The following is a 15,413-nucleotide window of genomic DNA, read 5'->3' as shown; positions in this document are numbered from 1 at the left end:
TGCCTTTACCTATTTTGGCCAATAATTTTTCTTTTTAGTCAACAAACAAAAGAATGTGGCTCAATATCAATACAGCTCATTGATGAATTTAGTAGTTGCTGTAAAACCAAAATTAACATTGGTAATCATCAATTCTTGATTCCATAATTCTCATGTGCATACGCATGCATATTTATAAGCATTTCATTACTTTGGATATCTTTGCCTTTTCAGGGGCTTTACATTGTCTCTTCCAGGACAGTCATCTCTTATTAGATGAATTGTTTGAGAATTTGGGTCATAACCTCCTCTAGAGTGTTATAGAGCTTGGATTTTTAATCTCCACTTCTACGGAGTTGAATCATTGGAACATACACATCAATTATGCTTCAGGCATGAGATATATTAAAATTGCCGTGTCCATGGATTATCCTTTTGGAACTTAAATCCATGCGGCGACTGTCATGCTTTGGGCATGCAATAGTTTAGTAGTGTCAAGACTATGGATAATCTGACTGAGACTTCAATCCGTGCGGCAACTCTGTAACTTGTAATCAATTAGTAATTTTCATTACCTTTTTGTACATCATGTGAATTATATAAACTGATAATGTTTGTTGGGGCTATGAGTAGGATTCTCATCATTGAACTTTAGTGTTCCATTTACTCAGTCAGCCACCAATTTTCTCGCTTTGGACTTCTATGGGCTCATTGTTGATCTTTCTGCTTCAGTCTCTTGCACAGTAGAAGTGGTGCGCAACCTTTGCCCTTGGATGGTCCATCACTTTTTGGTGACTCATCCATACTTGGCAGCTTTAGTGTAAAGAGCCAACAACGTACCAATTATTCTGCGATGTTGATGACTTGAGACCCAGCTTCAATAATAGTTGAAGATGACTATTTGAGAGCAATGCAAGGTAAGCAATCAGGCAATCAGTTCTAGACGGGAAGTTTGATTTCAGGTTTCGACTGATTGCTTTCTTTCTCCTTGTCTTGCAAGGAAGAGCAAGGGCAAAGGAAAAGACCAGGAAAGAGCATGATATGAGGTACTTTTACTCTCAACCCTGATAATACGGGATACTTTTGCTCTTAAAGGAAAAAGTATAAGATTTTGATGTTGGTGTAAACCTTTTTTTATTGAAAGGGGTTTCTTGCTGAGAAAATGAGTTTGACATTTTGAAGGACTTGGTTGAAGAGGTATTCGAGAGAAAGAAGAATGAATATGTTGAGAGGTTTTGTTGCAGATGCATTCTCGGCAAGGAAGATAAGTTAGGCGTTTTGGAGGTGTGCTTTGCCATGGAGGACGAAAGTCGACATATATAAGGATTTCCCGGTAGTAGGTAGTGGTGCCGTTGTGACCTTGTCACCCATGCTTGTCGGCAACAGTGGTGTAGTTAGAATAGTGAACTTTAAGCATTTTAACTTTGCCAAAAATATTTTGACAAAGTTGTCCTTGATATCTAGAAAGTTGAGATTGCGTCTGAGAAATGTTGACAAACTTTATTCAGAAAAATCCGGCTTTTAAAATTCGAAGAGCGGTGTCTCTTCAATTTTTGAACAGGTGGCTGTGTTGTCTCTCATTTTGTAGAGGTATCAATTATATTCAAAATGCATGCTTTAAAGGTTGCCCACCTGTAAAAATTGTCTCTGTTGTATTTTTGAGATTTCATTCTATCAAACCTTTTTCTTTCATTATTTCTGAAAATGGCTTGCCCATCCAACCTTTATTTAGATTTGAGTCTCGGAGGAGATACACACAAGTCGCGTCAGGATAATATATGGCGCTTGTCCTTTTTATCTTCTAATTGCCCTTTTACGGTTGGAGACTCTGTGATGAGGGATGATATAACGGTTACAGCAGTAGCTAGGAACTTTCTCACTCCCAAAGATAAAATAATACTTTCAAAGACGTCTGATGAACTGGTTGTTCAAGACTCTTTGACTTTTAGTGTTCAGTGTGCGGGTTCTGTATCCAACATAGGCCAACGCCTACTTGCTTGAATTCGCTAATTCAAAACATTAATGGCTGACGTGGCAAGTCTTAGACAAAAAATTAGAGGGCTTAAGAACGAGAACAAAGAGTTGCACAAACTTACAAATATTTACTCGACGAGCATGAAAAGAAAGCTCGACCAGCTGCAGGAATCCAAAAATCGGATTCAAAGTGATCACTAGAGATTCGTGGCTAGATTCCGAAGACAACTGGTGTCTTCCCCTTCTAGTGTTTTGCCAAGTACTGGAGTGTCACATGAGCAACCTTTGTGAAGGCACCCCCATTTGTTTGTTTTTGTAGTTGTAACTCATGTGTATGTATAAATTTTTTTTTTTCCCATTTGATTTTATACATGTCAGAAAGCTTCTACTTTAGCTTGTATATATGGGAACCCATGGAAACTTCTAGTTCCATAATTAATGAATTAATGGGGAAACGATGGAAACACCTAGTTCCATGAATATAATTCAATGAGCCTTTAAGTATAAATGTTTCTAATATCATATGCTTCCACATGAATTCTTGAACATTATGAATTCATGAAAGTATCTCTTGTGTAAGATGTCAATGGTCACAAAATCGGATTTTGCTAAGTTTACCATTTTCTTATTCCCCAAAGGAAGAAATTCAGGTATGATGGAAATTGCGATAATTAACCCATAACACATATATCATATGTCTACACAAAATGCTAGAACTTCAACTTCTTAACATTATTCATATTTTGAACTTCAGATCAAAACATTATTCATAAGTACTCAAAATTTATTCTCAAAATTGACATTATTAGGTTCATATTTTTAGAATTCATACCCATACTTAATATGTACATGAATTAAAAAAAAAAACTTATAGTCTAACTTCTGGCCCTCATTTAATAGTTTATAGACTGAGGCATTTATGGCCGTCATTTTGATTTAATTGAGGAACTGCTACTCTCTCAGTTGATTCAAAAACTTCAGGTTTTGATTTGATCGAGGCACTTTGGATCCGATTTTTTTATATATAATGATGATCAAGGAACTTCAGGTCTAATCATTTTTTATGGTGGAACTTCAGGTCAAATCATTTTATATGATGAGGATCAAGAAATTTTAGGTTCTAATATGATCAAGGAACTTCGGGTCCTTTTATATACGCATCATAAAATGTAGTACACTAAATAAATTAAAGCAATAGACGGTAATTCCAACCATGGTAAATAAATTGCTTTTAAGTAAATAAAGTTTGTGACAAGGGTTTTGATTCAGCACCATTCACATAAATATCAAAGTTTTAAAGCAAAGGGTAATAATTTCACACTGTAAATAAATACAACTTGTGATAGGGCTTTAAACCAATACTATTCACATAAATATGCCAAAACAGAAAAGGCAATGATTAAGTCTCTATTTTTTTTTTCTTTTTCTTTGTCTGCCACTTTCTATTGTTTCATCATTTTTATTTTATTTTCATTTCATAGTTCTAAGTTCTTTTAGTTACCCAAGTAGTAATAGTAACAATAAGTCCCAATTGGTGTTCCTCCTCCGGTGAATTTCAAAAAAGTCGAAACGGTTTCCATAAGTTTTGGAGTCAAGAGTAGTGTTTGCAACTTATGAGAAGATCAAACCGTTATTTAGCTCAAATTTTAGTATGATATGGATAGGAGGATACCGATCAACTTTCATGAAGAAACAATTTCGATTTGAGCTACTGAAAAAGGAGGTACTCATAAGATGGTTGTCCAATTTTCCACAAAATTGGAAACTAGGTTAGTGTTTCAAACATTTGCAATGATCACACCATTAGAATTTTCTAAAAATTTGATATGTTATAGGTACCCGGTGGATGAACAACTTTCAAGAAGGAAGTATCTCAATCCAAGGTCAGCAAGTTGGAGTTCATAGGCTATTTACATGGCTGTCAGATTTTCTGCCAATAATAATGATAATAGTTTATAACCAAATACATATTTACGTTAAGAAAATTAGTCATACAGAGATGTGAAGATGAAATGAAAAGATTTTCTTATTTGTGAGATTCCAACTGACTGAGGTGAGAGGTAGGTAGTACTTCATCAGATTTATGGCATGTGCTTTCCATTGACATGAGAACTTCTCGTGCTGATAATGTATTGTAAAGTCGACGATATGGGTGCAGTAGAATAAAGTAAATAAGACACAATATTAACGAGGTTCGACAAGTGTGCTTACATCCTCAGGACAACAGTAGTATTTTCTTTCATTATCCGAAATAATAAAAGTACAAAATAACTCTTACTATTTTCTCTTTTCTCTCTAGCCTAGCTATTGGTGATTTCTTCCGCATCTCTCCTCTTTCCTCTTCTCTTCCCTTCCTCCATAACTCCTCTTTCTTTCTTCTGTATGTTATTCTCACATCTTTCTTCGTCTTCTCTCCTCTTCCTTCCTCTGTATGTTCTCATCTTATAAGCAAGATATTACATTAGCAACACTATTTACTTCACAAACTTTCCTCAAATAAATAATGAAATACTGTGCACGAATAGTAATCCATCCGTTTTTCTTCATATAAATAATAATTCATCTAATTTTTCTTTGGATGAATAGTAATGAACCATTCATGTGGGCCATCCACATAGTATATTATAACATATGAAACTAAATTATCTCCAGGGTACTGAAACAGGAACCATATATACATATTCTGTTCCAGACATAATACCGCCACTTCTTTACCAGCACGTTACATAAAGGCGCTGCTGTTCATGACTGACAAGGTGGTGCGAAGTACACAAGTGCTTGTCCCTTCCCTGCTCACAATGCTGAGATAAAAATGAAAACGAAAAACTAATTCAAGCTCCATCCCAAGCACGGAACTAAGAAAAACAGAAGGGTTCTCGAACATCTGCTATATTTTTGGGTTCACATTGAATCAGAACCCCTAAACGTATTCATTATCAGTCTCGAAACCATTTACATGCTAGAAGTGGGGACAGAGAAACAAGAATGGGCGTATCATACATCCAGATAAACCGCAAATCGCTTTAGACCTTCGGTCGCTTCTTGAACCAACGTCACCCATCAATAAGATCTTTCACTGCCTCTTTGCTAATGTCTTCTTCAACCCCTTCAAAATCTTCCAAAACCACATCACATTCATGACCGCTAGCATTGGTGGCACTGCGACAGTTAAGAGTCTCCCAATTATGTGCATTTGTTTAACCTGTGAAACAAGCTCATGCAGGTTCAATATATTTCTAGTTGCGTATCGCATGTTAATTAAATAATCAATTTGAAACTTAAACTTCTAAGATGTAGTCATTGTAGGTCAGCAGACCAGCTGCTCCGCACCTGTTCATAGTGCAAGTAGAGATGGTAGAACAGATACATGAATAAGACTATTCTCGCTACCTGCACAGAGTAATGCGTAAGCATGTCTAAGATCAAAGGTACAAGGAAAGTCGAATCCGGAAAGATTTGTCAAAAAGTCTTCCCTTCGTAAACACAATGCAGAAGATTTAATTAAAGAAATGGAACACGATGGAAGTCGTAGAAACATTACAGATAGATCTAACTCACCAACCAAGCAATGAATATTACAACCCCATTAATCAAATATGTTCTGGACCTCTTCATTCCAGTCGTGTCAAGATACCTTCACAATCAAAACAATACTAAGCATCAACAGTAAGGAACGAAATCATAGCTTCTGAAAATGGATTTCCAGTAAGAAATGAATACCATCTCAAGTTGATACCGGGGGTAGTTGTCTCAGAGATAAGAACCATGTAGGTATAAAGCTGTCCCTCGCCAGTCAACATAGCATATGCTACCGATGTTAAAGAAAGAAGATGATGAACCACCTGAAAGATTAATATGATCACCATAAAATTGACAAGGTCATTCACTTCATAAAATTGGGTTCTGCTTGTCCAACACCGGTAACGGAATTCATCCCAATGACAAACAATTCAAACCAGAATGCACTTACATATTCCATTCCACCTAGAGCAGGGTAAAACCAAAAGATCATCGCAAGGTCAGTGAGAAAGTACCCAACTGAAACCTGCCACAATGACACCACCAAAAGGCAGCATAGTGTCTGTTAGAATTACGTACTATTCGCATGACTGGCTTCTCTAATGCCTAAATTTCTAATCATACGATTGAGGTTCAACTTATTGGTATGACTTCAAAATTAGAATGCACTTACACATCAATTTGGCAGTGATATCCATTTAGTTGATTATTAATTGAAATTTCAAACATGCAAGAAAACCCCAAATCGAAACTAAAAGCAAATCCAAGTCTGAACATGAAATATCGAAAACCAGTAGCATATTCAAAGCTTAAACATGCAAATGTCCAAAACTTACCCCCAATGCAAATGTAGACAGTGGGGAACTCTGCAGCGTAACGAAAGCTTTAAGCTCCTGATCAGAATAAAGATCTGACCAAAATACCAAGTACAATGACATAGCAGTGATAAAAAGGGCATGAATAGTTGATATAGCCCTGCAGAATCAGCACAACAAAACACAACACACATGGGTTATGAGTGAATGAACAAAAACCGAAAAATAATCAGCAAGTAATTTAGATTAGGCTGAAAAAATCACCGATTATTCCACTCAATACGTTGCATCTTTGAAAGGTTGGAATAGCTATTAAAGTAAGCAGCACTAAGCAAGTGGTTAAGATCATAAACCTGACAAATAACAACAAAAATTACCAAAAATTGAAGAAAAAGAGACTAAATTTACACATTACATGCTTCCATCGAAACAATTAGCAAAAGAGTTTAGCGAGAGAAGCAGGGCGTACCAATTTGCAAGCGAAAATACCCACAATCATCGACGTGTAGGGAACATAAGGGCTGGAGAGTGTGAAATTCTTCAGCAACATGTCGTACGATTGGATTGCCATTCAGAAGCCCCAAAATCCCAGCAACCCAATTTCTCTAACGTTCCGAAAATCGACACCGAGGTCGAATTTCGAGCAGCAATCAGCAAAAGACGCCTCCTTTGGTGGAAAAAGTTGATGAAAAATTGGTGAATTCAGAGGGAGAATTGAAAAGGGTAGGCAGAGGGGGTTGAGCAGAGAAGGAAAGAAGGACGACAGAAACGCGAGAAAGCAGTGGCGAGTTAAAAGAGACGATGAGGAGCGGACGAGAGACCCAATCAGGCTTCGGCCCCAAGCAAGCTGATGAATCGCTGCGCAAGGCAACGCAACTTATCATGTGAAACTTCCAGAACCAAAGAAACGAACAAATTCCTTCCAAAAAAAAAAAAAGAAGAAACGAACAAATTTAAGTTTTTTAATGGAAGTTTTTTTTTATATTAAAATTGAAGTATTGGAAAATTGATGGGCCCCTCATAACAATTGGACTCTCGTGATCTGAGACAGAGAAATTTAGATAGAGTTGTCTTATTATAGCAGTTTTCGGTTCTAATCATTGAGACAATCCACTGTCTCAAGATCAAAACATATTTTAAAAGAGAAATACTGAAAGAACTCTCTCAAAAGTAAGAATATTCCTAGACTCTCTGCCACCTCAATGACGTTAAAGAGTAATGATAGGGAGAATAAATTTGTAAACTAAATTATGTGTCACCAATAGAAAATGAGCACGTTATCAATGTTTAAGTAATAATTCAATCATTAACTTCATGTTATTTAATTTACAAAATTTAATCTCACTAGCATTACTTGACGTTAAATTATGAGGTGGCATAAAATTCATGGAGAGTTCCGCTTTTGAGAAAGTTCCACTTTTAAAAGTGTCCCACTTTTGAGAGTGTCCCCATTTTTAAGACTCTCTCATCCCTTTAGCATTTCTCATTCTAAATTGATCTACCACGCTTTGACCACCTGGTTCCATACAAATGTTTGTGCACCTAGAGAGGATAAGGCTCAAGTTTGCTTCCATAATTGGTTTACATGATTAATTATTAGCTTCTTATTGATCTATGATCTAGGATGGGGTTACTTAACACTTGTCCATAATATATAAATTGTCATTTCCCGTGTCACGGTAAATCGCTCACACGCGCATTAGTAGTATTGTAATGATACTCCACTTAAACCTTTTATTGGAATATTGCATATACGCCCGTGAGTATTCCTAGGTCTAACAAACGAGTCGTGTTTTGTCGTGTTGTGTTGTTTTTGTATTATATTTATTATCTTAACAAGTCATGTCAAAACTCTTATCTTAACATATTTGTATTAGGATGACCCCATAACGACCCAATTTGTTAACAGGTCATGTCCTTTCGTGTCAAGTTAATAGGTCATGCAAGAAATGTCATACCTAATGTCTAAATCTAATGAACGATACCTTATCATGTTCTTAATAGATGATCCAATGACGATCCAACTGGTTAACGAGTTCCTAACAGGTGACCCGAAAAATATTTAAAACGTTAATGGATTAACCCAAAATCTATTATTTTTGTGTTGATTTGTGTCGGATTAATGGGTCGTACAAAGAATCGACAGGCCTAAGCATTCCTTGTAAAGAAAATTTGGAGTTACAATGTTATTTCGTGGAAAGGTTAACACTGAATTTCTTATAACCAATATACAAGCCAAATACCTTAAGCTATGAATTACAGATTCATATCTGTTTGATAAAGAGAGAGCCAGAAGAATAGTCTCCTAAATATATATGTGGAAGGAAAGATACAACTTACAGTTTATGAAAATCTAACAGCTTACTACAAAAATATAATCAACACCTTCTCCTTACCTTGTGATTTACCCTGTCCTTCGGAGAAGACGACGACGACGAAGATGCTGATAAAACTGACCGGTTATTTTCAGCCATGTCCTTGCAAAATGCCTTCTGTACATCGTCCTTAAGTTCCAAGAACCGCATCCTCTTGATTCTCTGCTCTTCCGGAGTTCCCTTGTCGAGGATGAAATCAGCCATGTCCATCTCATCATCCAAAAACTTATCCAGGACTTCCGAGCAGTTGGGGAAGAAACGCCGCCCCATTTTTACTGCCATCACCATTTGATGTAACATTGTAACTATTAATTGGCCCGAGATCATCACAAAACAAAAGTTATGCTCTTTGCTAAACTAGCTTTAGACTTAATACAGTTTTCCAAAGACTCTTGATCCTTTTAGGAGTAACTTCAGCATAGTAGTAGGGAAGTTAGATGACAAACCATATCGAAAGCATTTTGTAATTTTCAAAGAGATTAGACACGTAATAATGCTTGAAGTTTGAACCGCATTATAACACTCGTCTAGGAAACATGTAATCACAGAGGGATTGGGATATATGTCGCGGAGGTAAAATGGTCATACCAGTTTTAATAAGGGCTTGCATTCTTATTTGTAGTCTTTTGGTTCGTCCAGAGGGTGTTTCATTCAAATCAACCTCTCGTAAGTTCCCACTTGATCCTCTTGATGCCGCAAGGCCGGTGTACACTGATGTTGAATGAGCATCAGCCATTTCCATAGCAAGCTTGGCCTCAGCAGGAAACAACAACCGCGCAAATGCCACTGCAAATTTATGAAAGCTCAAAGCTGTTAGTCTTTTTTTTCGACGACAAGAGTCAAAAACTCACTGAGCGTAAATGTCTTTATGGCATTAAAAATTAGGCAGCTTAATGTGCCGGTAATTTTCACCTTTTTACTTAATAAAACTTTCTGGTCTGAACTCAATAATGTAATCCAAGGGAGTGATTTAATCTAAAAATTAAGAATGGTCACCTCTATTTTCTAGATAGTCCAGCCTCACGTGCAAATCATCAGGTATCACCTCTGATATGATCAACATGTTCCCAGAGGTTGAGCTTCTCTGCATCTCTCTCTCTAGAAGATCGATGCATAATCGGTCTTTGTTAGATTCCTGTCCCTGCTTTGTGTTCTCCAAAAAATCCTTTGGTCTGGTCAATCTCCGGCAAATTGCAACAGGAGTTTGACCATCTGAAGTAGTTTCCAAGGCAGAGGCTCCCCTGTCCAGAAGAGGAACTAGCACTGCTGGCAGCTTACGTCTGGCTGCCACATGAAGTACAGTATGCCCTCGGGAATTGCGAAGATTGAGGTTAGCCTCGCCTAGACCGAGAACCTCCTTAACAACCTTAGGATCACAGTATGCAGCAGCATAGTGGAGAGCATAAGCATCATCTAACGTAATATCAGATTCCTTGAGAAGAAGTCCAACCAGTTCAACGTCATCAGAATCTAATGCCTTGTGGATTCTCCTGATTCTCTTATCCTCTATCGACTCAATTTCCATCATACTTGATTCATCATTTTCGTGAGATTTGAGACGGAGTGATTTGATATCATTAGAAACTTCATGCGGAAACTCTTTCTCTATAGCCATGTTGTCAAGCTTGGACCTTACTATCCTCTGGATGCAGTGTGAGAGCAGCTGGCTCAGTTGGCAGTGGAAGGCAGCCATAAGAATTGGAATTACGTCTTCAATAAGAGCTTTCTCCACAAAGTTTGAAAGACGGCGCTGCATAAATTGGTGGAAATCATAAGCATAAAAACACCCAAACTTTGGCTATTGTTGGAAAACCTAGAATAAACATTACTAACTTGCTGATTACTTGAATAAAAATGCCACTAAACAGGTAATAAAGAACAGATAGGCAACTGATTCCCCCGAAAACAAAGTGATGAAAAAGTAACATCTGCAGTGCTGGATACGTGTGATATATGTAGGTTATACTAAATATGTGTTGAAATCTCAAACTTGAGAAGGCTTGCAAACACGTTCAAATCTAAGGTTTAAAAAACAACTGAAAAAGAAAGAGCACAAACAAGCAAAGGACAAGGATCCCTTTGTAAATTATTTAGACATTATCATCCTACCAAAACTACAGAGGAAAACCAAATAAAGCTTACAAGAAAAATTGCAATCAATCTTGTTGTAAAAGGTATGGCACCGTAAAAAGCAAGAACAACCCCTTTAATAAACAAAACAACAATATAGCATTCCCACACAAGTTGAAACTAAAGGAAAGTGTGGAAAACCCGAAAATAATTAAGAAACTTAGGCCGGTGAAGAAAACAAACAGTTGGTGTACCCATTTAGTAATTGTGAAGCTTCAGAGCCTTTGAGAACAATAAAGGAAGTCGTGACTAAGAAATTATAGGCAACACAAGCTACTGCGCACTAAACCAGAGCACAGAATTGGACATTTGACAGAAAGAAAGTTGCTCAAAGGTTTCAATTTTTATCAGAAAATAATTTGCCAGAGAAGATAAAACTATGGAGAGGGCAACCTTAAAACACATATGTTAGTATTTCATCAGCACATTCCAGGTTTCATCAATTCTGTGGAACAAAAAATTGAATTTGCAGTGTTTTTAGATCGTAACTATCAAAATCTTTGCCGATTTGGCAGTTTCAATCATACATACCAAATTTGAATGCAGGTGCTATGAAAATTAAACTTAGAGCATTTTCTTTTAATATAAAGCAGTACTTATTGCTGCATGAATTTAATCAGACAATTTTAACTAATCAATTCAACTTAAAAAGCTGTCACAACTTTGCCCTGCATTCGTAATTTTAAGAACACAAATAATTGAATGGAACAATCATTTGCAGAAGAGAAACGCTAGAAATGGAAGCTTGAACAAACCTGAACAAGCTGAACAAGTTCCTTCATCTGGAAAGTGGAAGAAGCATACATCAATTCCACAGCATAATTAATAGCAGGGCCGCACGCATCATGCGGACAACCATTATCAACGCACGTGGACACTTCTCGAGGGGATGGATTAAGCTTCCCAGTGTACAAATAGTTCAAGAAAACCTTGAAGGCTTCATAGCCAACCCCGCCGTTTGGAACCAATTCAGACATGAGATACCTCGGTTTACCTTCCTTGTTCGAATCATCACTCCCCTTCCTAAAAAGCTCCTGAAAAAACTGACTACGGGAAGCCAATATACACCGATTGACACCCACGGTGTTACCCTCAACAACAATCTCAGCATCACTATAGTCAAACTCAGGATCAAGTAACAGCCTCTCAAGATTATCACTCAGTTTGCTTAGACTCAAGTAATGTTCAACACTCGGCGCGGTTGGGGAACTGGCTGAGGCAGATGCATGGTTACTACTAGACCCATTTGACAGATAGGAGGAGGAGGCAAAGCTCAAGGATGATGACAGTTCATTGACATTATCCATGGCTTCCAAAATCTATGCAGTCCTGTCTAAGCTTAACGATGATATAAATAAGTAATTCAAGAACCCCAAATCACCTTATTAAGCGAACCCGAGATCGGGTTAATTCTCCTCCACAAACTGCACAATCCTATGGAGAAATCATATCAAAATTTACCCAATTTCTCCGAACACAGTAAAATGCTCAAAACTAGCAAAAGAAAGAGAAATAATCTGAACCCTAATAACCAATTTCTCAAAAAGTCAAAACTTAATTTCAGGAATTGCCCAGTTGCTGAAATATTGACCAAAATCCAAAAAACCAAATCAAATGGATTATTTTCTAATTCTACAGAAAGCTAGGTAACTAGCTCAGCTGGAGATAATGAAGCATCCATATCCAGACAGAGATATGGCTTGAATCTTCGTAACCCATCAAATCCAAAGCTTCCAAGTTTCAAAAGTGAACAAAAATATGAATCAAAAGTTCAAAACCTGGAAAAAAATTCCAAGACAAAAGGATTAGGATTGCATACAAAGACACCCTTTTGAAAAGGAAAAAGAAGCTTGAAAGACCTGAGAGTTGACCAAGAAAAGCTTCAGGCTACAAAGATGATGCCCTGAATTCAACAAGATTTTGAAGGAATATGGCACGAACCCGTTCTCTCTCTCTCTCTCTCTCTCTCTCTCTCTGAAAGCGAAAAAGGGAGTGCTGTGAATCCAACTGGTCTGGGCAAACGGTTGACTGGTCAAGCAATAAGACAAACTTTAAACACAGCTGGATGTTCTTAATGACAAAATTTAACCTGTCAGCATACTCAGCAGCACCAAAAATTTTATATAATAATTAAGATTAATTTATGTTATCAGATAAAATTAAAAATAAAATAGTGATTAATCAAGATATTATGGATTTTCCCTTCTCTTTCCTTTGGGCTTTTGGGGTGGAGTGGGGCAGCCCGGGTGACGTGACTCCGCGTTCTCTTGACATGGGAACCTATCAGGAAGCAACGATCACAATTATTTGTGGTTGGAAAATAGCAACCATTGATATTACGGCTACTTTATTATGTTCCCACGTTGGTTTTGAGATGACGTTTCTTTTTTAACAAAAGACCAACTACTGGTTTCGCAATGATAAGTCTATTTTTTTTAGACTGAGAAGACTTTCAATAGTGATGGTTGACGTTGGCTTTATTTTATTTACAAGATTTTGGCATTCTTTTACTTGTCTCTAATACACTTCGGACTTTTCTTATGTTGATTTTTCTTTTTTTTGGGAAAATTGGAAATAGAATTCCAAGGCAACAGCTAACATAGTACACACAAGGGGTCCAGATACAAGATTTAACACAAAGCAAAAATGGATCCAAACCAAAGTCCAAATAAAACTAAGTACAAGCAGAAACAAGCCAACAAAGTTGTGGCATCCCACATCGTCCAGGGAAGTAATCCTTATATGTATATTCTCATCTCTACCTAGCATGAGGCCTTTTGGGAGCTCACTGGCTTCAGGTTCCGTAGGAACTCCGAAGTTAAGCGAGTAGCGCACGAGAGCATTCCCAGGATGGGTGACCCATCGAGAAGTTCTTGTGTGAGTTCCCAAAAACAAAACCGTGAGGGTGTGCTGGGGGCCCAAAACGGACAATATCGTGCTATGGTAGAGTCGGGCCCGGGAAATGGTCCCGCCCGGGTCGGGATGTGACAATTTGGTATCAAAGCTTAACCCTGGTCGTGGTGTGCCGACGAAGACCGTCGGGCCCCTAAGGGGGGTGGATTGTGACATCCCACATCGCCTAGGGGAGTGATCCTTATATGTATATTCTCATCTCTACCTAGCATGAGGCCTTTTGGGAGCTCACTGGCTTCGGGTTCCGTAGGAACTTCGAAGTTAAGCGAGCAGAGCGTAAGAGCATTCCCAAGATGGGTGACCCATCGGGAAGTTCTCGTGTGAGTTCCCAGAAACAAAACCGTGAGGGTGTGCTGGGGGCCCAAAGCGGACAATATCGTGCTACGATGGAGTCGGGCCTGGGAAGTGGTCCCGCTCGGGTCGGGATTTGACAAAAGTTAAACAACACAGAGCCCAAAAGATCAAAAGAAACCCTAGACTTTTGTGTCCATTGCCTCTACTACAGTGAACCACCACGATAAGCCAGCCTTCCCACTGCCAACCAACAAACTCTTCTCCAATCACAGCAAGCTGCCACAAGCACATGTTCGATCGTAGCCACAAAGGATGGAACAAGCCACAAAAGGGAAGAAGCTCGTGACAAAACCCAGGCAACGCTGCCAACAAGGGCAACAAACAGTGAGAAAGTGGTGGTGTGGTGAACACCCAAGCCAGCGAGAACACCAGGACTCTGCACACTCTCCCGAGAAGCCGCAACATATCGCGATAAACCATAACTACAGATCGAAGTGGAGATAGGTTGTGAAGAAAAGAAAAGATAAGACAAAAGGTAGGAGGATTGAACTACCACAGCCCCCAGCCATCGCTAGGGACGGCGGCTCTGGATTGTGGCGAGATTGGAGATACTCACACAACCAATGAAAATGGACTCTTAGGTAGAGAGAAAGTGAACAATACATACATGGTCGTTTGGTTTTTCTTATTTTGATAGGATAGAATAAATCGATAATAATTTGACAAAAAAAAAATCAATAATAAATTTAGCACAAGTACCAAGTAAGAAAGCTATTTTGTTTGATCTTGGCAGCTACGGTCTAGTAGGCATAGGTAGGGGTGGTTCGGTATGGGATACCATACCGAAACTAGTATCCCGAATCCCAAACCGAAATTTTTCGGGACGAGAATTTGAAGACCAATCCCAAACCAAATTTTCGGGAATCCCAAATTTCGGGAATCCCGAAATATTTTCGGGATTTTGGGACAAATCGGGAATCCCAAATTGAAATATGAAATTATGAATTGTTCTTCAAATATATAATTCAAGAACACATTCATGAACTAGGAATTTCATTTCATTCACACTACCATTTAATTGAACACTGGCATGCTTGACTCTTTTTATCATAGTCAAAATTCAAATTAATTAAACTCTTTTTGCAATCTGTTGAGAGACAAAAGAATCAAGCCTTCTAAAATCATCAGTCACGGCAGCAGCAATAATAAAATCCACATGAATATCAAACAGAACATGAAAAATATGCAAGGTGTAAGGCATTCTAGGTTGCTAAGCATGAATTAGAAACTACTAGCATCAATTATAAAAGAATAATATATATATATATGTATAAATATATATATAATAATTAATATTATATATTTTCGGTTTGGTATGGGATTCCCGAAATATCGAAAAGCCAATCCCGAATCC

At 37.9% G+C, this 15,413-nt stretch overlaps 2 protein-coding genes across 3 annotated transcripts; both read right to left on the bottom strand.

The window, feature by feature from the left end:
- Positions 1-4,173: 4,173 nt before the first annotated feature.
- Positions 4,174-7,199, bottom strand: LOC137740308 (uncharacterized). Of its 2 annotated transcripts, XR_011069160.1 has the most exons (9): positions 6,757-7,199; positions 6,552-6,640; positions 6,309-6,447; positions 5,924-5,998; positions 5,674-5,795; positions 5,512-5,587; positions 5,284-5,343; positions 4,954-5,155; positions 4,174-4,754 (listed from the first exon to the last, which is right to left on the bottom strand). XR_011069160.1 is itself a non-coding variant. In XM_068480170.1 (8 exons), the coding sequence occupies exons 1-8, from the start codon at positions 6,856-6,858 to the stop codon at positions 5,027-5,029; spliced, it is 792 nt and encodes a 263-aa protein (XP_068336271.1). In that variant the 5' UTR covers positions 6,859-7,199; the 3' UTR covers positions 4,181-5,026. The 2 variants fall into 2 exon arrangements, 1 of the variants encoding a protein (XP_068336271.1); XM_068480170.1 differs by having other exon boundaries at positions 4,181-5,155.
- Positions 7,200-8,449: 1,250 nt separating this feature from the next.
- Positions 8,450-12,827, bottom strand: LOC137739532 (BTB/POZ domain and ankyrin repeat-containing protein NPR1-like). Its single transcript, XM_068479137.1, has 5 exons — positions 12,652-12,827; positions 11,548-12,570; positions 9,659-10,412; positions 9,251-9,448; positions 8,450-8,937 (listed from the first exon to the last, which is right to left on the bottom strand). Exons 2-5 carry the CDS (start codon positions 12,097-12,099, stop codon positions 8,666-8,668), a joined length of 1,776 nt encoding a protein of 591 aa, XP_068335238.1. The 5' UTR covers positions 12,100-12,570; positions 12,652-12,827; the 3' UTR covers positions 8,450-8,665.
- Positions 12,828-15,413: the final 2,586 nt, after the last annotated feature.

The sequence above is a fragment of the Pyrus communis genome, chromosome 7 (genome assembly GCF_963583255.1).
Source record: "Pyrus communis chromosome 7, drPyrComm1.1, whole genome shotgun sequence".
NCBI lineage: Eukaryota > Viridiplantae > Streptophyta > Magnoliopsida > Rosales > Rosaceae > Pyrus > Pyrus communis.
Note: the sequence above shows the minus strand (reverse complement) of the source record. Positions and strands in the feature narration are given on the sequence as shown.

Coding starts and splice junctions, on each gene's coding strand:
- LOC137739532 (XM_068479137.1), bottom strand. CDS start 12,099: ATGGATAATGTCAATGAACTGTCATCATCCTTGAGCTTTGCCTCCTCC. Junction 9,449..9,658: donor GGACTATCTAGAAAATAGAG/GTGACCATTCTT, acceptor ATAAATTTGCAG/TGGCATTTGCGCGGTTGTTG. Junction 8,938..9,250: donor GCAAGCCCTTATTAAAACTG/GTATGACCATTT, acceptor TGGTGATGGCAG/TAAAAATGGGGCGGCGTTTC.
- LOC137740308 (XM_068480170.1), bottom strand. CDS start 6,858: ATGGCAATCCAATCGTACGACATGTTGCTGAAGAATTTCACACTCTCC. Junction 6,641..6,756: donor GTATTTTCGCTTGCAAATTG/GTACGCCCTGCT, acceptor GTTATTTGTCAG/GTTTATGATCTTAACCACTT. Junction 5,588..5,673: donor CCCGGTATCAACTTGAGATG/GTATTCATTTCT, acceptor TTGATTGTGAAG/GTATCTTGACACGACTGGAA.